At 46.0% G+C, this 24664-nt stretch overlaps 2 protein-coding genes and 1 long non-coding RNA gene across 6 annotated transcripts in view; 2 read left to right on the plus strand and 1 right to left on the minus strand.

The window, feature by feature from the left end:
• LOC102970124 overlaps positions 1–1371 on the plus strand; it is a 48597-nt gene extending 47226 nt beyond the window's left edge. Inside the window, exon 5 of the long non-coding RNA XR_006208216.1 lies at positions 1183–1371. This is a non-coding gene — a long non-coding RNA (uncharacterized LOC102970124). The remainder of the gene's footprint in view (positions 1–1182) is intronic.
• A 14675-nt stretch (positions 1372–16046) lies between these two features.
• On the plus strand, positions 16047–19430 carry ANAPC15 (anaphase promoting complex subunit 15). 3 transcript variants are annotated; one of them, XM_007080903.3, is made up of 5 exons: positions 16047–16165; positions 17556–17685; positions 18427–18486; positions 18812–18949; positions 19101–19430. In XM_007080903.3, the coding sequence occupies exons 1-5, from the start codon at positions 16074–16076 to the stop codon at positions 19146–19148; spliced, it is 468 nt and encodes a 155-aa protein (XP_007080965.1). In that variant the 5' UTR covers positions 16047–16073; the 3' UTR covers positions 19149–19430. The 3 variants fall into 3 exon arrangements, with proteins under 3 accessions (XP_007080965.1, XP_007080967.1, XP_007080966.1); XM_007080905.2 differs by having other exon boundaries at positions 16092–16165; positions 17561–17685; XM_007080904.3 differs by lacking the exon at positions 16047–16165 and adding an exon at positions 16551–16703.
• TOMT (transmembrane O-methyltransferase) lies at positions 19409–24643 on the minus strand. Of its 2 annotated transcripts, XM_042957561.1 has the most exons (5): positions 23988–24643; positions 23200–23326; positions 22169–22443; positions 20882–21078; positions 19409–20402 (listed from the first exon to the last, which is right to left on the minus strand). In XM_042957561.1, the coding sequence occupies exons 3-5, from the start codon at positions 22425–22427 to the stop codon at positions 20082–20084; spliced, it is 777 nt and encodes a 258-aa protein (XP_042813495.1). In that variant the 5' UTR covers positions 22428–22443; positions 23200–23326; positions 23988–24643; the 3' UTR covers positions 19409–20081. The 2 variants fall into 2 exon arrangements, with proteins under 2 accessions (XP_042813495.1, XP_007080964.1); XM_007080902.2 differs by having other exon boundaries at positions 23200–24643.
• Positions 24644–24664: the final 21 nt, after the last annotated feature.

Consider the following 24664-nt stretch of genomic DNA (forward strand, 5'->3'; position numbering starts at 1 on the left):
CTGTTTTCCTTCTCTTAGGAGAGGTTTGAAGGTGTAAATGAAACTAAACATGTGTTACATAATCACATCAGTCATCATACATTGAGAACTACTCTACCCCAGTTAGAATAATGGATGCTTTACTTACCTTGTTGTGTCTGTAACTCCCACAACCCACTGCAATGTTAACTCTATTACTCCCAACATACAGATGAGGAAACTCAGGCCTTGGGAGTTAGGTGACTTCCCAAACAGCTAAAGAGTAGAAGAGTCAGGATTCAACCCAAGCTGATTTAGCTACAAAGCCCATGCTTTTTTCACTGTAATGCTATCTCCAGATACATGGTCTCATTTTGTTGCCTTGTCTCTAGGAAATTTAGCTGAGAAACCACATTCTATGTTTACTTTTGAGAACAGCCTTCAGAGCTTCTCTCCCTAGAAACCTCTTAGACTATACAATATTTTTTCCAGTTCTACTAAGTTTTGTCAATGTAAATAAAAGAAATATAATATTTTAGAAAGAAGAGTATCATGTTACCCCATTCCAACTAGAGGTAAGTTTAGATTTTTCATTAGAAGTTCTTCCTAGCCATGTTATCAAGCAGGTATACAAATCACAAACGATGCAGAAAGGGAAAACGTAAGATTTCCGTTGCTTTTTTGAAAAAAGCTAAGCAAAGACATAAATAAATATATAAAGGCGGTCACGCCTGGACCAATGCTGAGAGTGTACCAAGAAACAAAGGTTATGATTAATCTAATCCTGTGCAATGGAGGGGAAAAAGCCCTTTCCCATGAGGAGGGGTTAGAGAAGAGTACAAATTCTTTGACTGTTGACAAGTGAGGTCTGTGACCCTTCCCCTTGAACGTGGACAGGCTCTGTGACCGCTCTGACCACTAAAATGTGATAAAGCTGATGTTTTGCCAGTTTCTAGCTCCAGGCCTTAGGGATTATTAAGGACTGAATGTTTGTGTCTCTCCCACAGTCGTATGTTGATCCCTTACCTGCCCCCCACTATGTGATGATATTGGGAGGCAGGACCTCTGGGAAGTGATTAGGCTTAGATGGGATTAGTGCCCTTATAAGAGTTATTTAGAGAGCTTGCTTTTTCTTTCTGCTCTCTACCATGTTTGTGGTATTCTGTTACAGCAGCCCAAACCGATCGAGGCAGGGACTAGCAGCTTCTATTTCCTATCTCTTAGATCCCTGAGCCACCATGTGAGGACACTGACTACCTACTGGAGGGGCCACACTGAGAAGCCCCTGGACTACATGGAAAAGAGGGGTCTAGGAAGGATGGCCTTCCAGCAACCCCTGCCCAAGGGCCAAGCACATGAGTAAAACCATCTTGGATGTTCAAGACCAGCTCAGACATAAGCTGAACACTACCAAGTGACCCTAGCCACTGCCACGTGGAGCAGAAGGGTTATCCATCTGAGTCTTGCCCAAATTCCTGACTCATAAAAATCATGAAATTTAATAAGATAGCTATTAAGTCACTACATCCATTTGATTTTTTAACTTCGCATTTTGGAATGATCTTTGACTTACAAAAAAATTGCAAAAGTAGTAAAGAGAGTTCCCATATACTTTTCATCCATGTTCCCTGAATGTTGGCCTCTTACATAACCAAACACATTTTGGCCAGAAAATCAGAGGAGCATTGGCCCTTTCTGAGTGTATCATATCAAGGGGTATGTGATGTGCAATATGTCCTATTGCTAGCAATAGTTTGGTTAAGGTGGTTTCTCTCCATATAGTTCTTAGTTTTCCCTTTGTGAGTAATCAGTATTTTGTGGGAAAATACTTTGACACTATGCTTATATCCTCATCGCACTGTCCTCCCATCCCATCTTGCCTGCAACAATAAACCACAAAGCTAGGAGATGGGTGCAGCAATAGAAAACTGATAATACTGTGACAGTTAGTGTTGCCTTTTCCAGGCTCTGAGAAATAATTTGGGTTATCATCTTTTTTTCTATGTTTATTTATTTTTGAGAGAGAGAGACAGACAGAGCATGAGTGGGGGAGGGGCAGAGAGACACAGAATCTGAAACAGACTCCAGGCTCTGAGCTGTCAGCACAGAGCCTGACATGGGGCTCGAACTCTGGAATGGTGAGATCATGATCTAGGCCACGGTCGGATGCTTAACCGACTGAGCCACCCAGGCGCCCCTGGCTTATCATCTTAATACAGCCAAATAACAGTTAATTCTACAGAATTAGCAAACTATTTCCACAGACTTCCTCATCACTGCAAGGGATGATCAGATTATTTAATTATTGAAGAGTTTTAATCCGAGGAGTGACATGATTCAATCGGCAGTTTTGAAAGATCTTCTGGCTGAGGTGGGCAGAAGGGATAGGGTGTGGGCAGGTGGGTGGATCAGATAGACCTCAGGAGTCCAGGCCTGGGATGATGGTGCCTTGGACCAGCAAGGTGGCAGTAGGGCACTTGGGTGGCTCAGTTGGCTAAGTGTCCGGCTCTTGATTTTGGCTCAGGTCATGATCTCACAGGTCGTGAGTTCAAGCCCTGCATTGGGCTGTGTGCTGACAGTACAGAGCCTGCTTGGGATTCTCTCTCTCCCTCTCTCTGCCCCTCCCCTGCTCTCTCTCTCTCTCTCTTTCTCTCAAAATAAATAAACATTAAAAAAGTTAATCAGTTCAAGATTCACTGAGTGTCTACTATGTGCTAGGGCTACAACAGTGAACAAGACAAAGTCCTTGCTGTCATGGAGCTAACATTCCAGTGAGGGAGGGGAGATGAGAGAAAACAAATGAAGAGATACATGGTGATGGTGCTCTGGAGAAATAAAGCAGCGTAAGGGAATAGAGAATGATAGAGGGGGCTGTTTTATTTTATTAAAGTTTATTTATTTTGAACCGTTAGATCATGACCTGAGCTGAAGTCAAAATTAGGCTGCTTAACTGACTGAGCCACCCAGGTGCCCAGCAGGGGTTATTTTATATAGGAAAGATCTACAAGGTGATATCTGGGCAGAGGCCATAGTGAAGTAAGGAAAGTTTCTGTATGGATATGGAGGAGTATCTTGTACCAGTCCCAGCTTATCAAGAAGCAATGTTGTGGTTGGACTGGCCTTGACCCTTGTGCTTCCTGTTATGAATGTAAGATGCCTTTCAGCAATAACCATCAGGAAACTTTGAAAAAAATGAAGATTTATTACTCACAGAACCTGGAAATTACACAGCATACCTGGGGCCACACAACGAGGTCGTGGGTAGAGACAGCACACGGGCCTGGGGTTCCACTTTTATTGGAGTCATGGGTGGGGGCCTAGGGTTTCACGGTTTCACTCTTTATTGGTGAACTTAAAACATGAAAGCAGGGGCCACCTGCTGGCTCGGTCAGTAGAGCATATGACTCTTAATCTCAGGCTTGTGGGTTCAAGCCCCATGTTGGGCATGGAGTCTACTTGAAATAAATAAATTAAATAAATAAGAGTGAGAATTTAAAGTGTGAGAAGAGAAAAAACAAGATCTCCAAAACAAAAGAGCATCCGTTGGCGGGGAGGTGACCTGGCTCTTTAGCCCATGTGGCTGGCAATATGTTTATTGAAGAAGACTGTCCTTGATATGGATGTCTCAGTAGTCAAAGCTTAAGTCAGGCATTTGGGCTGCAAAAAAGAACAACCCACTGTCAAGGTTTACATTATAATCTTCCCTGTGATGCTGAGGTATCAGAGGCAATGGTGAGGAGATTAATGGTGGCAGGGTAGCCCACATGCTAAAAGTCGGGGGTAGGGCAACTTGTTGCCCAGAAATTGCACATAAATAGGATTATAATAGTAAATGCTATAATAATTATACAGACAATATTCTGAAATCCAGTCCACAGCCGTCGTCTCAAACTTGAAAGGTCCAGCCATGAAAACAGGTTAGTGATTGCAAGAGTTTAGCCATCTGTTCAAAGATTTGGGTGATGTTGTAGAATATTTTTTTTATTAATATTTATTTTGAGAGAGAGAGAGAGCACAAGCAGGGGAGGGACAGAGAGAGAGAGAGAGGGAGAGAGAGATCCCAAGCAGGCTCCATGCTGTAGGCACAGAGCCCAACTCAGGACTCCATCTTATGACTGTGAGATCATGACCTGAGCCAAAATCGAGTTGGATGCTTAACCAACTGAGCCACCCAGGAGCGCCCATATGTAATTAATTCTTGATCTTGATGTTTCGTTACAGTCTTGTGAATCCAGCTTTTCGTAAGAGTTCTGTAAATTCTTACTGAGTTCAATGGTATGATCTGAAAGTTATCAGAAAGCTGTACTTGTCAGAGTCCTTTCCATGAATCTCCTTGAAGATGAAGCACTTTTGCAAGAGACTCAGAGTAAAACAATAACTGCCTGTAAATGAAAAAAGACTTAAAATGCCCATAGTTAAGGGGTGTCTGGGTGGCTCAGTAGGTTACATGTTCAACTTCAGCTCAGGTCATGATCTCTTAGTTTGTGAGTTTGAGCCCCGCATCAGGCTCTGCTGTCAGCTCAGAGACCACTTCAGATCCTCTGCCCCCTCTCTCTCTGCCCCTTTCCCACTCACACTCTTTCTCTCCCTCTCTCTCTCTTCTAAAAATAAACATTAAAAAATGCCCATAGTTAAAAGTCTGATGAGAGTTCTGTTTAGTGAAATTGATGAGGAAATTTGGTTATTTCTGTGATATGCAAACATGTTAAGATGGTAACTGGAATTATGGCTGATAATGTTACATATTGGACTTCTGGGAATTTCATATAATTTCTGGAACACTTGTATTAGTAACATATATCCATACAAGGATATCCATGAAGAAAGTTTAGCATTATTTCTTACTTGGCATGTTTCCATGTAATTTAACACATCAAATAAGTCCAATTCGTTTAATGTCTTTTTCTATTTTTTTTAAAGTTTATTTATTTATTTTGAGACAGAGAGAGAGAGAGAGAAAACAAACATAAGTGGGGGAGGGGCAGGGAGAGGGAGAGACAGAATCCCAAGCAGACTCCTCACCATCAGTGCAGAGCCTGAGATGGGGCTCGAACTCATGAACCATGAGATCATGACCTGAGCTGAGATCAAGAGTCAGACGCTTAACCAACTGAGCTACCCAGACTCCCCTATTTTTTTATTTGTTTGTTTTTTTATTTTTTATTTACTTATTTTTTTTTTTTTTGAGAGAGAGAGCACAAGCAGAGGAAAGGGACAGAGGGAGAGAGAGAATCTTAAGCAGACTCTACGCTCGGCACAGAGCCCAAAGCAGGGCTTGGCTCTACCTCACGACCCTGAGATAATGACCTGAGCCAAAATCAAGAGTGAGACAATCTACTGAGCCATCCAGGCACCCCTCTTTTTTTTATGTTTGTTTTTTTAATGTTTATTTATTTATTTTGAGAGAGAGAACACACACACGTGCACATGCACACTCACATGAGTGGGGAAAAGGGTAGAGAATCTCAAGCAGCCTTCACACCGTAGGGCAGAGCCCAATGCAGGGCTCAAACCCATGAACCATGACACTATGATCTGAGCCAAGATCAAGAGTCAGACGCTTAAACAACTGAGCTACCCTGGTGTCCCTTAATGTCTTTTTTTATACAGAGAGAGAACAAATCTTTTGAGATGTTCCAGGTGCCCTTTAGAAAATCCCAAATGTATTTCCAAATTAAAAAACAAAACAAAACAGAACTTCATTTAGAATTTGATTTGGGAGGCACCTGGGTGGCTCAGTTGGTTAAGTGTCCAACTCTTGATCTTGGCTTAGGTCATGATCTCACAGATCGTGAGACTGAGCCCTGTATACAGCTCTGCGCTGACAATGTGGAGTCTGCTTGAGATTCTCTCTCTCCCCCCCCTCTCTTTCTCTGCCCCTCCCCTGCTTATGCTCTCTCTCTCTGAAAATAAATAAATAAAACTTAAAAAAAATGATTTGGGAAAGTTTGATTTTTGTCATTTATTTTCCTCTTTCCCATTATTAAATAACCAGTTTTTTTTTTTTTTAGGGCAAATTTTTCTTTTTCCTTAACAAAAATGCATCTTTATACTTCATACCTTCTCTTAGCCAAAACCATATCCTACTTTCCTTGCATACCGAGTTGTTTCCTTTATTAGTTCTAGTAGCTTTAATTACATATATTAATTAGAATTCTTAACCCTTAGAAACCTTAATTTCTAGTAACAACTAAAAGGCAACGAGTTGTGAACTTTTACATCAGCATTCATTAGATTGGCAAATTTATGAATATATTTAACAATTTCTAGTAACACACATTTCCCCATAACACAATTTTTCCATGTGACCCAAGACATGTTTACTAACAGACCCAGATGTCTTTAAGTTCTTCTATGATGAGAGGTCAAAAGCAGGTAAATTTAGACTTGTTTAACAATTAATGTTTCTGGGTGGCTCAGTTGGTTAAGCGCTGGACTCTTGATTTCAGTTCAGGTCATGATCTCATGGTTCATGAGTTCAAGCCCCATATCATGTTCTGTGCTGACAGTGCAGAGCCTGCTTGGGATTCTGTCTCTCCCTTTCTCTGCCCCTCCCCTGCTTATGCTCTCTAAATAAATAAATAAATAATAAACAAACAAATAAACAAACAAGTAAAACTTAAAAAAATAATTAATGTTTCAGTATTTCATCTTGTTTAGAAATAATATAGACATTCAATGAATTCCCATCATTTAATTTAACTTAGCAAAATTCTTTTTTTTTTTTAGTTTATTTACTTATTTTGAGAGAGAAAGAGCGAAAGCACACATGCACACGAGCTGGGGAGGGGCAGAGAGAGAGAATCCCAAGCAGGCTCCTAGCTGTCTGTGCAGGGCCCAATGTGGGACTTGAACTCACAAACCTTGAGATCATGACCTGAACCGAAATCAAGAGTTGGATACTTAACCAACTGAGCCAGTCAGGCACCCCTCTTTTTTTTTTTTTTTTTTTTTAACTTAGCAAAATTATAACAATGAAAGTTACCAAAGATTTGGGAAACTGTTTTTTTTTTTTTTAAGATTTTATTTTTTTAAAGTAATCTCCACACCCAACATGGGGCTCAAACCCACAACCCTGAGATCAAGAGTTGCATGCTTGGGGCGCCTGGGTGGCTCAGTCAGTTAAGCATCTGACTTCAGTTCAGGTCATGATCTCGCGGTTCGAGTTGGAGCCCCATGTCAGGCTCTGTGCTGACAGCTCAGAGCCTGGAGCCTGCTTTGGATTCTGTGTCTCCCTCTCTCTGTGCCCCTCCCCAGCTTATTCTCTCTCTCTCTCTCTCTCTCTCTCTCTCTCTCTCAAAAATAAAACATTAAAAAAAAATGAAGAGTTGCATGCTCCATTGACTGAACCAGCCAGGTGCCCCATGAAACTGGACATGCTATAAGATATAATTATTGATGAAAGTTTCACCTAAAAACTCTTGTCCCACTTACATCTATCTAAATCACTGCTCCTAACAATTATGTTTAGGATACCCGAAAACACTTCATTAGACACTAGACAAAGTCAGCCATCATCCCAAGCTACTGTTCTTCCTGACAAAATTTATATTAGAGATAACATGAATTTGACTAATAAACCAGGTAGAATAAAAGTTGTATGTCTGCATTATAGTTAATGTTGATAACTCTGAAGACATACCGATTTTAATTAAATCAAATTTAAACTAGATTTATTTACCAAAGATTATCCCAGATCATGTGAACTTAAAAAACATTTGGGTTAGTTTCTGTATTTCTGAGTTTTAGGAATATTTAATTCATAAGTGCTCATTTAAAAAAAAATTTTTAACATTTACTCATTTTTGAGAGACAGAAAGCATGAGTGGAGAAGGGGCAGAGGGAGGAAGACACAGAATCCAAAGCAAGCCTCTGGCTCTGAGCTGTCAGCACAAAGCCTGATGTGGGGTTCGAATTCACCAACTGCGAGATCATGACCTGAGCCGAAGTTGGACGCTCAACCCACTGAGCCACCCAGGCGCCCCTTTAAGTGCTCATTTTTAAGCCAATTAAATGGAACTCATATCAATTAATTTTGGCAATACCATCTGGAGGTAGAGAGAGAGAAAAAAAAACCCCACATGTACAGAACATATAACCACAGACATACATAAACATACAGAGATACACAGAGACACTATTGCAAAATTTTAGCCATGAATCAAGTACATAACATAAAAGTCACTAGTTTATAAAAAAGTTGAATCCCAGTTGGCAGATGGAACAAGTTAAGGTGTCTTGCTCCAATGGCTAAAGCTTTTTACTAATAGTTGTGAAGGCTTTTAAGATTTGTACTTGTCCTTGACAAGTAGACTTAAGTTACATCCTGGGGTGTTTACACTTCAAAGACACGGTGAGATTTACATTTTCAAGGGACCAAGAAAGAATGTAAGTTTTCTCCTTGGGGTTTTAGTGCCTTTTTGATGGTTTTGCTGGTACCTGGAAAATATAGTGGCACTGACCTTTAATTAGAGGAGCACCCCATAAAAATAATTCTGTGGACTCGAGGTCAAATCGGGCCTATTCAGAAATGGAAATGAAGAGGGAGTCATTTGGGTCATTGTAGTCATGAAAAGGATAAACCCATGGGACCATGCTCATTTTGTGCAGCAGGAGATGGGCTTCACCTTAGTCTTTCCATTCACTGTGAGCCTTAGCAGTGATCACTGTGATGGAAAGATGGCATGGAGCTAGGCAGTAAATATCCAAGGGAGGAGAGAAGTATGAGTATGAGGGGACTCTAGGGGCCTTTGCCCCATTTCCCTCTTCCTCTTCCTTGGAGGCCTTGATAACCATATCAGCTTTCCCTTTGGTGGCAGGGATGCCTCCAGAAGTGTGCTTCTAGTTCTGCCCCATTCAGGGGAAAGCTGAGGGGTTCAGGATCTGTGATATCTTAGAGGAAACAAGCACATAACCTGGATGGATCTTTTAAAAAGTTATGGATTTTACGGTCTTCAGAGATACTGGCCAGTTGGTGCATTTTGGCAGCCATGAGTAACAATTCAGAGCCCATTCCAAACCAACAAGAAAACTTGCAATAGCCTGTTTGTTCCTCTCTTTTCTTCCTGCTGCATAAAATCTCTAAGAAATGTTTGAATTCCAGTTAAGGTACAGTTGTGGTCTCAGTTTCTACTTTTTGTTTTTATCCTGTTACCTTAATCTTAGGTGTTGTTGCCAAGAATTTTGGATGACATCACTGTAAGCCCTCTTGCTAGGTGGCTGCTTTCCTTTCCAGAGTGTACCAAAAGACCTCTCTGGATTGGGGTCTGCCTCCACTAGCGCAATATACATAGGATCTTTGGGAAAAGCTCCTAGGCCTCTGAGTGTAATACCAGAGTCTTGCATTTTGGTTTACATGGCATTGACTAACACCCAGGAAGTGTCCGTGGGGTTTTGCATTTATCAAGGAGATGGTGTACCTCCTCAGGGTTCTCAAGAGGCTCTGGCACCAGATGTTCAGGACATGTATATCTGTCCATCATTTTATGTAGTAACACCTGACCAGGGATTGGTAATATCCCATTGGGTCAGGGGATGAAGAGTGGAAGTAGTGAGTGAAGTGGTGTCAGAGACTGTAGGCCTCTGTTGTATTTTCCCTCTGGTGGTGCCATTGGTTTCCGCTTGCAAAGCTATTTCAGTCTTCTGGATTAGGACATGTAGTCCAAGCATAACTCACTGACTCAGTGGTTGCAGGTGGGAGTCTCCTGTCCTCTTTTCCTTGTGTCTTTAGCCCAGAGCCTCTCCTTGGGCAGTGACAATGCCCTTGTGATCCAGTCTACCTTCCTTAGCTCTTCTTGGCCATGAGGCATGGAGGACCCTCTCACACAGTAATAGTCAATTAAGGCCTTTATAATTAGGAGTCTGATTATCTCATTAGACACTGTGGGCTTGATCGCGATGCTCTGGGGAGATCATTGGATTGTTATGATAGCTGTGACTCTTTGTGTTGCACGCCACAGACAACATACCACAGGGCCAGTATGCAAAAGCACATAGCAGTGTGACAGACCCCCAGCAAGTGGTGCTTCTTTCTGAGATGATGTTACCCATCTGAGTTAGGTGGTTAATAAGCAAGTTACAGGTAAAAAAAGGCATTCGCTCCCCCCCTAAGGTAACTGCAAGGACCATCATGCAGTCCTGCCAGCCACACTGATGTGGAAACAAAGGCAAACGAAAAATTAAATTTCCTTACTGCCTACAGCTCATTGACAAGTCCTTGGGACAAGCAGAGTGACATTCCTCTAGGAGCTCAGCTGCTTCGATGATGACACTTTGCTAAGGGCAAAAGGCAACCTTAGCTTAACATTATCCCAACCTCTAGGATCCTGTAAGTCTACCTGAACATATAAAAATTGCTTTGGAAACTTCCTTTACCCCCTCTCCCCCCAAAGATATATGTTGGCAATCATCCTCCAAGCATACGGCCCACTGAAATACATCTGAAGAGTCTCATGACAAAGGTTTTACTAGACAGTAATAAATGCCTTTTCCTAACAACAGCTGGCCCCTTCAAGGTCCTGGAAACCTTGCTTCCAAAATTCCTTAGAAGACCTATGCTATCCCTAACCACCTCCCAACCTGAGGGTGTATTATCAATCACCTATCACAACCCCAGGGCAGCTCTTTCTGCCCATGGGTCCTGCTCCATGCTTTAATAAAATCACCTTTTTGCACCAAAGATGTCTCAAGAATTCTTTCTTAGCCAATGGTTCTGGATGCACCCCTGCCCCCACCCCCCCAACTCTAAAACCGCATCAATACCAATTGTTCTGTGCTGGTCTCAGCCTACTGGTAAGCAGTGCTGTGGTTGGGCTGGCCCTTGTGATTCTTGTTTTAAGATGCCCTTCAGCAGTAATCATCAGGAAACTTTGGAGGAAAGGTTTATTACTTACAGAACCTGGAAATTACACAGCATACTTGTGGCCACACAGCAAGGTCACCATAGAAAGAGCACATGGGCCTGGGGTTCTGGGGTTTTGCTTTTATTGGGGTCGATGGTTGGGGCCTTGGGTTTTGAGGGCTCAGTTTTTTTGTTTTTTGGGTTTTTTTGAGGGAGAGAGACAGAGCCCGAGTGGGGAAGGGGTAGAAAGAAAAGGAGACACAGAATCTGAAGCAGGTTCCAGGCTCTGAGCTGTCAGCACAGAGCCCGACTCAGGGCTTGCACTTATGAACCGCGAGATCATGACCTGAGCTGAAGTCAGATGCTTAACTTACTGAGCCACTTAATTGCCCCTGAGGGCCCAGTCTTTTTGGGGAATTTAAAACTTAAGAGTGATAATTTAAAGTGGGGGAAGAGAACAAACAAGTGGCCCAAAGTGGTCAGTTATCAAAGTCAGCAAAATCCCTAAAACAAAGGAGACTTGGTGGAGGAGAGGTGGCCTGTTTATTAGAAATGGCTGTCAGTTGGACCGCTCAGTAACCAAAGCTTAAGTCAGGCACTTGCATTACAAAAAACAAAAGAAACCAACTGTCAGAGGTTACATCGCAAGAGGGATGTGTTCCAGACAGAGGGAACAGTAAGCCCAAAGGCCCTGAAGCAAAAATGCACTCTAAACATTTCAGGAACAAATAGGAGGGAGATATTGTATTCACATCACTCAGCTCTTGCCCTTCCTGGATCCTGGAGAATTCTCTGCACAGAGCCATGGATTTTCCTCTCTAGCTTATGGGCTTTGGACTTATTTCTGACTCTTGAGAAATCCCTATCCTACCTCCTACTTTCAGCCCAGGGCTGGCTTGAATAAAACACAATGAAGGAGCAAGTAGTATCTCAGGACAGAAGGGCCAGGGCCAGGAAGTATCTTCTAGGGACTCACATAGATCTGGAGACATGTTTGGGATATTATGTTAGAGAAAACAGAAGCTGGGATATGAAGTGGAATCTGCCTGGGTCCCCAGCAAGTCACAGTAGGGTCAAGGTAAGGCCCAGGATTCCTGGCTCCCATTCTGTCCACTCAATCTCAGGGCCACCAAAGCCTTTCCCATCTGAGTTCTTTCTCATCTCTCTTTCTCTATCCTCAGATACCTGGTTCTGCCCAAAAGGATTTTCACTGTTCTTTAAACACATCATCATCTCCTTTCAACTCCATACCCTTAAAGGTAATAATGCCTCTTTGTACAGCTCCTTCTCTCACTTGTCTACCAGGTAAACTCCTATTCATCCCTCAAGGCCCTCTCAAATGTTTCCTTCCCTGGAACAAAAGTCTAAACTCAGTTTCTCCAGAACCCATTCATCTCTCCTTTCTCTGTACTCTCATAACACTCTTGCATACATTGATTTTAACATTTACTATGCTCTCCTATAATTGTCTATAATTGACTTAGTCCTCACTGCACTATATTTTTCTCTACGAGAGGGATTATTTCTGCTTCATTGCTCTATCCATAGGGCCTAGCATGGTGTCTGGCTTTTGCATGGTACTCAATAAATGTTGACCAAACAGTGGAACAAAGGAAGGAATATGAAGCAAATTCCTTAACCTCTCAGAGTCTTAGTTTTATTATCTTTGAAATGAAAGCAAGTTAAGCACCTGGCAAGGTTAAATGATGGATAATGAATGTAAAACAAATGTCACCATCATTGACTGAGTTACCCAAGCCAAAAATAGGGAATCACACAAATTTTCCATTTCTCCCACTCCCTCTTCCTCTATCTGGAACTAACCAGTCACCATGGCTTGTTGAACCTGGCTAAAGACCTTGGTAAGAAATTCTAGCTTACAGGGGAATTTCCACTAGGCCAGAGCTGTCAGGAAGCATGAGAGGCAAAAGGTGCTGGCAGTAGGGATCCTGTAAGGAAAAGAAGCAGGAGGAGAGACTCATGGGGACATAGGCCACAAGAAAAGCAGAGAAAGGATCGAGGAGATGGGAGACGTCAGGCTTTGTCCTGGGGACATAGAAACCACTTAAGTCTGTGCCCTCAGGAGTTCCTGGTCTGCTTGGGAAACAACTAGAAACACAATTTGTACAGAACTAGGTTGTAGTAGATGTGAGAAGGGAGATGATTATTATTTTCAGAAATACCAAACAAAAGCTGTGCTGTCTAGTTAACAATAGGTTTACAACCTATTGGAAATATGTACAAACTGCCTCCCGCCCCCGCCTCACCCCAAACACACACAATGGAGTCCCAAAGCCTTAGATACTTCATTTCCTGGTTCTTCTTCCCCTCTCTGTTTTGCAGGCTTATTTTCCTGGGCTTTGCAATGAGCATGCGCCAAAGAACAAAGGGAGGAGAGACTGAAAGTCTCTGCATCACCTTAGGGAATGTACATTTGTTCCAATCAGATTACCTTTTGCCTTACATGGGCATAGGTAATGCCCAGTTAAGACTGTAACCTCTGTAGTACTTAGCCAGTGAGGAACCAGGGGAGGGACTTGTGTGCTAGGAAACAAATTGTCTGCGGTAAATGCCCAGAGCATGCCTGTTTGTCAGACACCCACTTGCAAGAACATTGATTAAAACCTCGTTTCACTGTGCTCTGAGTCTCTGCATCCCTCCTTTGGTTGGGTTGATGGGCTTATTTCTAAAGGTGGAGCATGACCACCTTCCTGATACCCCTTCTTTACTTGACTTACAGGATATCTCCCAGCTTGCCTGCCTTTCTTCTTCTTCTTCTTCTTCTTCTTCTTCTTCTTCTTCTTCTTCTAATTATTATTATTATTATTATTATTATTATTATTTTGGCCCTCCTTCTCAGTCTGGTTTGCGGCTTCTCCTAGTTTCCTCAAATCCTGAATGTTGAAGGAAAGTATTTTCCATCTACAGTCACTCCTTTGATGATCTTATTTAGTCTCATGGCTTTAAATGCCATCTGTGTGCTGTTAACTCCCAAATTGATATATCCAGTCTAGATGTCTCCCCTGGCCCTCAGACCTCCTGTCCCTTCCTCCTCCTGCCCTCTCACCATCTGTACACTAATGGGCATTTCAAACTCCACACACCCAAAAATGAACTCCAGATAGTTGCCTCCCCAAAACAGCATCTCCTTTGTCTTTTGCATCTCAGAAATGGCAACACTGGTCTTCCAGTTGTTTAGTCCAAACATCTTGGCTCCTTTCTGCCTCTGATATTCTACATCCAATCTCTCAGCAAGCTCTCTTGTCCCTACCCTCTAAATATACTCATATTTCAACCACTTCTCATCCCCCACCTCTGGATTATTATAATTGGCTCCCAATTGGTCTCCCTGCTTCTACCACTCTCCCTCCTAAATCTATTCTTCATAGAACAGCCAGAGTAACTGTTAAAATGTAAATCAGATCATGTGGATCTTCTGCTCAAAACCCTTCACAGGATTCTCAAGATGGAGTAAAAGCTAAAATCGTTACTGTGACTTGCAAGGCTGTACTATCTGGCTCCTGCTACTTCTCTGGCCTCATCTCCTGCTCTCACCATAGTACACTATGCTCCAGCAATTCTCCACCCTTTGTACTTGATCTCTCTGAAATGTTCTTTCCTAAACATCATAGCAATGCCCTCCCCCTTCTTTTTCTTCAGACCTTTATTCAAAAGTCATTTTCCTAATAAGGTCTTCCTTGGCCTCCCTACCTAAAATAAAAAAAACTTCCCTCCCCACTTCTCTGATTTTTCTCCTAGGCATTTACTGCTATCTTAAAACTATATATTTTATTTAACTTCTTTGTTGTTTATCTCTTCCATTAGAATGGAAGCTGCATGAAGAGATGTGGGGGGGGGGGTCTGTTTTGTTCACTATTATATACCCACTATTTAGACTAGTGACAGGAATACAGTAAGGCACCCAGAAGGTATTTGAGTGAATGGATGAAAAAGGTGGACAGTTCCAAGAGGCAAAATTTACTCTTTAATGAAAACTTTGTAACAACTAGAGCTTCTTGGAAACATAATCATGTTAACATACACAGTACACTAGGACTTAAATATGTAGTCTCGTCAAATCCTCACATCAGTCCAGGATAGGAGGAAGGCTGCATAGTTTTCGAAGCTGGTTGAAGACAAAACTAAATCCAGGTGGGGAAAACGACTTGTTAAACTTCACACATCTGGTGTGGTCAGGAGTAGAACTGTGGATGAATGCTAGCTCTAGAAGAGGCTGGTGGGTGATGGAGCTTAATGGGGGTTGGGTTTGAAGGACTGCCGTTGTCAGAAGGCATGGTCTCTGAAGGGGAGGCTGAGTCAGAGGTTACTGGAACAGAATCATCAGGGAAGGAGTGGGAGAGATGACGAGGCTGACCACTAATGTATTTAGCCCAGGCCTGGAGAGGGCAGCTGAATTCCCCAAAAGCAGTGCCTGAAGCTGACTAGTCACTCAAACCCATTCAAACCCATACATGATTTCAAATGCAGAACTGGAACTGGACCGGCAATCTTATGAAACCTGTGAGTCCCCTGCGGGTCTGCAGAGTCTGGCTTCTCCACTGGAGTGTGAGGTCTACTGGGGGCAGGGACCATGTTCCTAGATTTTCCCCAGCTTCTAGCAGAGTCTGGAATATAGTATGGATTCAACTATTTTTTTAAGTTTATGTATTTTGAGAGTGCACGCAAACACATACACGCCCACACACTCACGCCCACACCCTCACCCCCCCCCACACACGAGTGGGGGAGGGGCAGAGAAAGAGGGTAAGAGAGGGACTCCTAAGCAGGCTCCGCACTGCCAGCACAGAGCCGGTCCCGCAGCTCCAACCCTCCAAGTGAGATCATGAACCGAGCCAAAGTTGGATGCTCAACCAACTGAGCCACCAAGGTGCCCCAGGACTCAACTATTTCTGTTGAAGTCGTACATAAATAAAGCATGCGCCCCAACAAGAAACTTAGGGGGAGAATGGGAAGGCAGATGAGGTGTAATATCACTCAGCAATTCTGGGGTAAAAGTGGACAAATTTTCCTAGGACGCCACAGGACTAACAGTCCTAGTACTAAAACAGATTGCTGCTAGTTTTCAGTAGGCGTTCGCAAGCACAGCCAGGCTAAACACGGAGGGGCGGGGCCAGACTGGAGAGGGCCCTCGGCGGAGGCTCGAGGAGGGGCCAAAGAGTAGGCAAATTTCCAACCTTAACGACGTGACTAAGGTGTAGAGCGTCACATCCGGTGTGGAGGGCGGGAACGAGAAACAAAAGGAGAGCGAAGGCGCATGCGTTGGTGCTTCCCCGGTTCTGGTGGGCCCTTCCGCTCAGGCAGAGAGAAGTGCTTCCGGGTCGCTGCCGGCTGCCGCCTCCCGGCGCGGTAAGTACGGAAGCCAGGTTGAGGCTGCTGTCTCTCTGCCCCTTCTCTTCTTCCTCCCTCGGAGAAACCCCGTGGCCCTGACCCGGCTCTTCAGGAGCTCCGTGCCCACACTCTTAACAGTAAAGAGCTCCAGCTCATTGGCCGCTTCCTCGAGGCTAAGCTCCACCCCGTCGCACAAGATCCGTCACTCATTGGTGTCACTTTCTGTCACCCAGCAGTTCTTCCAGTTAATTGGCCCTATTCAGGCCTCGCTGCTTTTGCGATTAGCAACCCTATAAAGGGCAAATGCCTGTTCGAATCCCGCCCCTGCATTCTTCTTGTTGGGCCACCCCGCGGTCATTTTCATAATAAGCGAAGAATGGGCGGTGGCTTTGCCGCGAGGGGTGGGGCTTTCGGAGCCTCGGTCTCTCGCCTCAAACTTACTGGCCGTGAGGATGGGTGTTGTGTCAGTGACACGGGCCGGGAAGCTGAGGTTTACTAAAGGACAGCGGCTGGCCCAGGATCAGTCAAATGAATTAGGGCAAAAGTAGAACTAGACGTAGGTCCTTTTCTCCTGCTTATCTCTTCTAGTGCCTGGCCTCGATTTCTTCCCCGTAGGAATTCTATGCCCCACCTCACTGTGTGACCTAGAGACAGTGTTGCTTGTCCCAGGGCCTTGATTTTCCTGTGAACTGAAAGGTTTTAATTCAGATTCTCTGGGACCTTTCTGGTCCGCTCCCTCAGCTAAATCTGTGCTGAATTTACGTATTCTCTCACGTTAGTTCATTCAGCCTAACATTTACTTATTTATGCATTTACTCATGCCTTTAGAATGCCTTTCTGAACCATATTGCACGTGGTAGCCCATCCCCACCCCAGTTTGGTTGTGGTTCATGAGAGAGGTGGTTAGTGCCCTAAATTTCTGACGTGGAGTAAGAATGGAATGGATTCTCATAAAAGGGCAAAAAGTAGGTCTTCATGTTTGGAAGAGGTAAAGATAGTGTCAGTGGAGCCCTGCTACCTCTAATTTTGTTTAATTTTGTAATACCAGTCTGCATTCTGGATTCATAGCTCTACATGTTGGCTTCCATTTTCCACTCCTTGAATAGCTTGCAAACAGCTTTACTTCTCCACAAAGTAAATTGATTATCAGAATAATTATGAGGGTGGGTATAACTGTTATCCCCCATTTTACAGATGAGGAAACTGAGGCTCAGAGAGGTTAAGTGACTTGGCCGAGGTCAAACAGCTAGTAAGTGGTGGAGCCAGGACTCAAACCCAGGTCTGTCTGATTCCCACAAGGAAGAGCTATTTCCCCCTACCTTCTACTCCACCCCATCCCCAAATCAGACTAACCAAATAACTGAAATCAAATACTTCTGATCTGGATTCACCTGGCCCTTTACCTCAGTCTAGGAGCCATGTCCACCTTGTTTCCCTCACTCTTCCCCCGTGTGACTGAGACACTGTGGTTTAATCTGGATCGACCCTGTGTGGAGGAGACGGAACTGCAGCAGCAAGAGCAACAGCATCAGGCCTGGGTGAGTAAGGACCTAGCACAGTGGTGGAGCCTTAGTCAGGGACCTCCCCTGCCTTTCACAGACCATGATCCTGGAGGAGCTTTTTGCCCTGAGCTGGGAACAATCAAGCTGGGAGGTAGGAGGCCTAGGTTCCAGTCTTTATGCTACTGATTTACGGTGGGACCATGGGATTTCTGGGCCAGGTTGGAGCCCAGGCTCTGTTCTCTAACTCATAGGAAATAGTAATTTTGACTGTATTGAGGATGTAGCAGATGCCATATTCTCTATCAGTCTCTCACTTTACCCTCACTGTAATCTCATAGGGCAACCATGGCCCAGAGAATTTAGTTGGATCCAGTTTATAAGTAAGTAGCAGATGACAAGAAACAAAGGGATTGACTCTTTCTAGAAACTGAGAGGAAGGGGCGCCTGGGTGGCTCGGTCGGTTAAGCATTCGACTTCGGCTCAGGTCATGATCTCACGGTCCGTGAGTTCGAGCCCCGCGTCGGGCTCTGTGCTGACCACTCAGAGCCTGGAGCCTGTTTCAGATTCTGTGTCTCCCTCTCTCTCTGCCCCTCCCCTGTTCATGCTCTGTCTCTCTCTGTCTCAAAAATAAAAATAAACGTTAAAATTAAAAAAACTGAGAGGAAGCTTCTCCATACTTGGGGGTGGGGGTATCTTCTTAGGGGCAGAGTGGGCCAGTCCCATGCCCCTGACATGCCCTGCTTGGGCCCTGACCCTCCTCTCCCCCTTTGGCCACAGCTCCAGAGCATCGCAGAGAAAGACAACAATCTGGTACCCATTGGCAAGCCGGCCTCGGAGGTGAGTGGTTCCAATAGGTAGGACCTTTGTGGGGCTCAGGTGGACTAAAGCTTTGCTCTAATTCTGAAGGTCCTACCTCTGACTCCAGAGAAATTGTGGTCCTCAGCTCTAGGCAGAGGCCATAAAGGGGATCTAGAGTGGGTGGCCATTGGACCTAGCACCAAGGTCCTGCAAAACATGCACCAGTCTGCTAGACTCAAGGCGGGGGGCAAGTCTGGGGAATGGAGGGTCACTCACTGCCCCTGAGAAAGGCTCCAAGTGGACCAGCCCTTGAAGTGGTCCAGGCAAGCCTACAGAGCCTATAGGCTCTCCCCTGCCTCACCAGCACTATGATGACGAGGAAGAGGAGGATGAAGATGACGACGAGGATAGTGAAGAGGACTCAGAGGATGATGAGGACATGCAGGACATGGATGAGATGAATGATTACAATGAGTCACCTGATGATGGAGAGGTCAATGAGGTAGGCAGGGGTGTGGGGATGGGCCCCTGCCTGTGACCTAACTGGTGGCCAAGGATACAGAGACTCTGGATCCAACCAGGGGCAGGATCTGGGACTACGGCCGGCTGGGTGGCTGAGGCCCCTCCCCACCCACACCTAGCCTTCTCTCCAGGTGGACATGGAAGGCAACGAACAGGATCAGGACCAGTGGATGATCTAGGTAGACAAGGCAGGGTGGCCTCAGGCAAATTCCAGGCCAGCCCAACTTATCCTGCACCCCCTGAAGAACCAGCTGATTGCCCCAGTGCCTGAAAGCTCACCCTTGGGTATCTCTTCAGCTGCTGCCAAGAACTGGTCTCCTTGGCTCCTCCTAGGCCATCACTTTGCCCTTGAGTCTCCAGGGCCTGAGCCCACCCCACCTTTCCGCCCATTACCTCACCCCTTGGTTGCCAGGTATAGGCTCTTTCTAACTCCCTTTAATAAAGACACAGGAATGATTTTATTTTTTTCCCCGTGTCTATTCCCTAATTGTTGGTCGGGCCCAGAGGAATCCAGCATCTTCTCTTGAGCTTCAGGGAGAGGGCATACAAGGGACTTCAGGCAAGCCTACTGGATCATGTTGTCCAGGGCTAGAGGTGGTCCTGGCCCTGGGCCCAGGCTCCATTACCATTTTCTCTGGCTCAGCTTGTACCCATTCCTTCAGAGCCTCTAACTCAATGTTTACTGTTTCCTCTGATCCTAACTGGAATTGCATGGGCTGAGGAGGGAAGGCTTCTGAGGCCTAGAGCTAGGAGGCCCCTGGAGATTTTCCAGCTGGCTTCCTTGGTGTTAAGAGAGATTAAATCTTCAGGCAGCACAGGGACTCCCTTGGAGTCACCCAGAAAATCAGTGATAGAGTTGGGTTGGGAGCCCAGGTCTCTTGCCTGTCAATCCATGGCTCTCTGGAAGGAGGGGGGCAATGGAACCAAGCATCCTGATAGAACTTGATGTCCCAGGTCAGTGTAGAACTGGAGTGGGGCAGAGGTTGGAGGACAGCCTCCCCAGCCTGAGTCCAGCATGTGTCAGGCCACAAGCAGGGAGAAGAATGGATGTTCTGAGGTCCTTGCTTCGGTGGGGGTGGAGAGGCAGCAGTAAGTGCCCCTGGGCCTGGACCTCAGCCAGGCCCTGCATAGGTGAGCTGGGCTATGCCGTCCTTGATGGCAGGGAAGTCTGGGAGGCCAGTGTGGTGGAGGCGGCAGCGGTAGCGGCCACAGCTCTTGGCATACTGCAGGAAGCGGGGTGCACCAGGGAACAGCGCATGGTCAGCCAGTACAGTGGCACCAGCTGGCAGCAGGGCATGGGCCTCCAAAAGCTGCAGGTCTCGCAGGTAACGTCGGGGCCGGTGTGCCAGGAGCACCAAGTCTACCTGACTCAGCTGGTACTGGGTTCGTAGGTGTGGGATCACCTCCTCTGAGCTACTCACGATGAGCTCCACCTGTGGGGATGGGAGGAGTTGGAGGTGAGGGTGGGAGGGTCTGTTCTCCCATACCAGACTTCACCAGGATCTGGCTTACTTTATGCCATTTCCTCTGTCCTCAGAACCCAAGAAGTCAGGATCAGTATTGTGATTTCCATTCTGCCAGTGATGAAGCTGAGATTCAGAGGATAAGTTCTTTGCCCAAAGTCATAACAGCTCACAAGAGGTAGACTTAAGGTTTGGACCCATATTTGCTGGTCTCCAAAGACCTTCCTTTTAACTGCTCCTTTGTCATCCAGCAGCAAATATGAGCAAATGACTTGGAACAGACAGGAGTTCACACATCACCCAGGGTCACAGTCTCCTACTGTGCTGCCTAGGTGGGATTCCCTTACTGGGGGAATCTCCTAGGTGGGATTCCCTTACTGGGGAGGCCTGGCTAGGGCAAGGCTGGGGGTGGAAGGGAAGATACTAGGGTCAGGGAGGCAGGGGCTGACCGTGCGCTCGTCGAAGCCAGCCAGGCGGATGAGTTTTTCAGCCACTGCTGCGGTGCGTGGGTTCCACTCCACAGTGAGAAGGCGGCCCCCAGGGGGCAGGGCACGGGCAATAAGCAAAGTGGAGTACCCACAGTGGGTGCCCAGCTCCAGCACGCAAGCAGGAGCCTTCTCTTCCACCAGCCGCATCAGGATCTGACCTGGGGGGGGAAGATGGCTTATTGCAGCAGACATGGGAGATGGATTCAGGGCCCCTGATAGAAAGGGATCTCAAATGTCCACCTGTCTCACTGTAGCCCTCAACCAGCTGGGGTCTCCTTGGACTACAGCTCCAGCTGCCTCGCTCGTCCTCTGACCCTCCAGGCTTTCGTCCTTCAGTCTCATCTTTGTACCAGCCACTAGCTATCTTTCCAACAAACAAATGTGACCCTGTTGCTCCTTGGTTCCTGTGATCCTAAAGGCCTTTGGGATTGAACTTGGGATCCTCAGCCTGACATTCAGGACCTTCTTGGACCTGATCCTATCCAACCTTTCCAGCTCTTCCCATCTGTAGACTGTACCACAGTCCTCCAAAACAACTGTGCCCAGAGTCAACCAAGTCATCACTGGCTCATTCCTTCATGGTGCATTAGTATATGTGACTGGCTTTGCCTCTTCCTACCCCTGTCCTTATCTGCTTGGCCAAATTGAAAACAATCCTTATAGGCTCCATTTAAGTGTTGCTTCCTCCAGGAAGGCTAAGGCAGAAACAGGCACCAGGTTCCTGAGAGACCTTGGCTAGAACTTCCAGTTTCATTCCTCTTTGTTTTGTTCACTGGGTAGCTTTCTAACCTGGGAATTGGAAAAATTTCTTCAGACTCTAAAAGCACTTGTGCCAGGAGCTGGGACTGAGACAAAGCCAGGTAGCTATCCTGAATGGGATGTGGGAGCCTCCACGGTGAGGGGAGAATGAATCAGCACAGATAATTACAAAGTTATGGGTTATGTGCTGAGATGTTATCCCCTTTGTATTATGCCCCCTCTGAGGCTAGCATTTATGGCTGATTCATCTGTGTGGCCTCTACCTCCTTTTCCAACCTAGCACCTAGTACATGCCTAGTTCAAATGGGATGGCAGTAAGTGTTTGCTATATGAATGAATAACTTTGCCCAGCCCCCTCATTTGCAGAGGAGAAAAAAGAGACTCAGGATGAAGAACCTGCCCAATGCGCCCAGTAGGCACTGGCAGATCTCAGACCTTCCTTACCATCTTGGGGGTATTTCCTGGAGCAGAAGGCTAGGGAACACTGACCTTTGACAGGCCCCATGTGGCCCAGGTACTCGCAGTGGCTACTCCAATGGTCCAGGGTGGTGAGGATATGACTGGGGTCTCCAGGCAGGGCATGAGTGAGCACATAGCTGAAGGCCCGTTCCTCAATCTGCAGCCCTGACAGGCAGTCTCGGAGGCTCCGCAGCAAGACCATACGCACCAGCAGTCGGAAGTAGTGACGGTAACGTACCAGCAATGTCACCACCAGTGGCAGGAAGGCCAGTGCGATGGCGGGGGACATAGTCCCTACCAGGGCTCTGGGGTGAAGGAAGGCAGACAGGGAAACTCACCATTGCTTGTCATTTGTATTATCCCTATATTTTACAAACCATGGCTCAGAAAGGCTAAGTCTTTTGTGCAGAGTCATACAACAGAACCAGGATTTGAATCTGAATTGGTCCAATTCCAAGCTCATGTACTTTCAAGGAATCCATGCTAGTCTACGTTCTACACCCAACCTCAAACCACCTCTTCCCACCTCTGCCCCCTGATTCTGTCTTCACCTTACTTTTCCCACCCATTTTGCCTCATCTCTGTCGTCACCCCTTCAGGACCACTTTCCACAGTCTTTGGAAATATCCTACCCACCCCCCCCCCAACCGCCTGCATCTCCTGATGAGATTTCTTCCCACCCCTCCATCTGCTCTTCCCTGTGGGTGGGAGGAGTCCTTGATTCTATATTTCTTCTCCAGTTGTCTCCCCTCCCCTGCATTCACCTTTTATGTTCTCTCTCAGAATTCCTTGTAAAAGCATGTATACACACAGCACATGCTTCCCCCCTACTCGAGCCTCTTCTCCCAAGCCCTATCCCTAATGGGGAGGGTAAGTGTCTTCTCCTCTCCCATACCTTGAACCATCCATCCACCCCTTCCTCCAGATCTGACCCTCGTGAGCTCCTGGTGATGGTGGGGACTAAAATTGAAGGTAAGAGTGTATAAATGGATGTGAGTAGGTGAGTGATAGTGAGTTTGAACTCGTGTGCTTGGGAACCCACACTCAAGAGCCCTGCTTACCTGTGCTGGAGACTTCTGCTTGGGGAAGATCAGAGCCTAGAACAGGAGGGGGAGGCCTCAGGGCCAGAGAACTCTGAGGCCGGCTGGACTTGCTCTCAATTATTGATGCAGAAGCTGCTGCTGTTACCTGAGACATGTGGTTCAAGTTACTAGCTGCAGGAACAAGGTGGGGCTGACTCCTACCCTTCATGAGCCCTAAATTTACAGAACCCCAGGGTCTTGATTTGAGGGGTGATGACAGCTACTGGGTTTGGTGACCTCTCCTCCAACTCCTTGTATCAGGATATGGGGGCATGGTGTGAGCCAAGGAAATGGGAGGCTGTAATTTACTCAATTCAAAATTCAAGTTTTGTTTAAGCAATTGCCAGGGTGTGGGTCACAGAGAGGAGTCAGATCTTGTCTCATTCCTCAAGGAACTCCAAATTTAGCGGAAGAGACTGATCCAGAAACAGAATAAAGCATAATGCAATTCTTCACGGATATGGGGACTTTAGGCTGTTCTGTGAACTTCTGTGTATCTAGACAGAGCAGTGTGTGGCACATCACAGACAGTAATTACTTGATTTGATAAATGAATGGAGCTACGTGGAATAGGGATTAAGCACAGGGAGTTGGGGATGCCCAAAGAATGGGGTCAGAAATGGCAATCAGGAGGATATTGTTTGTATTCAGGCCTGAAGGCAGACCTCGTGGGGAGGCGGTGTGCCAACATGTGGAAAGTCCAGGAGGTCAATCAGGAAACTGCAAATAAATATTTATAACCCCTGCACCACCACCACCACCATTACCATTAACCCCCACGACCCCAGTGCTGAAAAGGGAGGCAGGTATCAGGTGCTGCAAGATGTTGAATAACAGACTTGTTGAATGACCAGTGTTCAGGGTCCAAGGGAAGATATGGGATGGTTCTAAAAAAAGCACTGATAGTCAGCTTTGTGAGTTAGGATTACTAGAGTTGATGTAAAAAGGCAAGCAAGATTGCAGAGAAATGCCTGAGGGCAAAGACTGCCAGGTGGCCTCTCTTCCAGGATTGAGCTCTGCTCCTCTTTGGCTCGTGAAGGAATAAGAGCTCTTCTTCCAATAAGTCTCCCATCCCCAGTACAGGTTGAGAACTCCGTTGGGGGCTACAGTCTTTATGTGTCTTCCAACTTGGTGCTGGGCATCTGGGTCCAGTGTTTGTACACGGAGACTGTGTGCTCGAGGAGCGGAGGGCCTGAGTCCCACTCTTCCTTCGCATGGCATTTACGGGAGCATTTGGTATAAGTTCGCTCACTGACCCTGAAAGGTAGCCTGGCAGCCACGCGACCACACAGTACACATCAGGAGGGCCTCTTTAAGTCGGCGGAAGACTCCAGCTCCAAGACTGAGAAGACGCTGAAGTCATGTGACCTGCCCCTCCCTTTCATCGCATCACGTGCCTCGCGTCTTGTCAAGCGAGGTGAGCCCTCCCATTGGTTGGCGATGA

The sequence above is a fragment of the Panthera tigris genome, chromosome D1, assembly GCF_018350195.1.
Source record: "Panthera tigris isolate Pti1 chromosome D1, P.tigris_Pti1_mat1.1, whole genome shotgun sequence".
Lineage (NCBI taxonomy): Eukaryota > Metazoa > Chordata > Mammalia > Carnivora > Felidae > Panthera > Panthera tigris.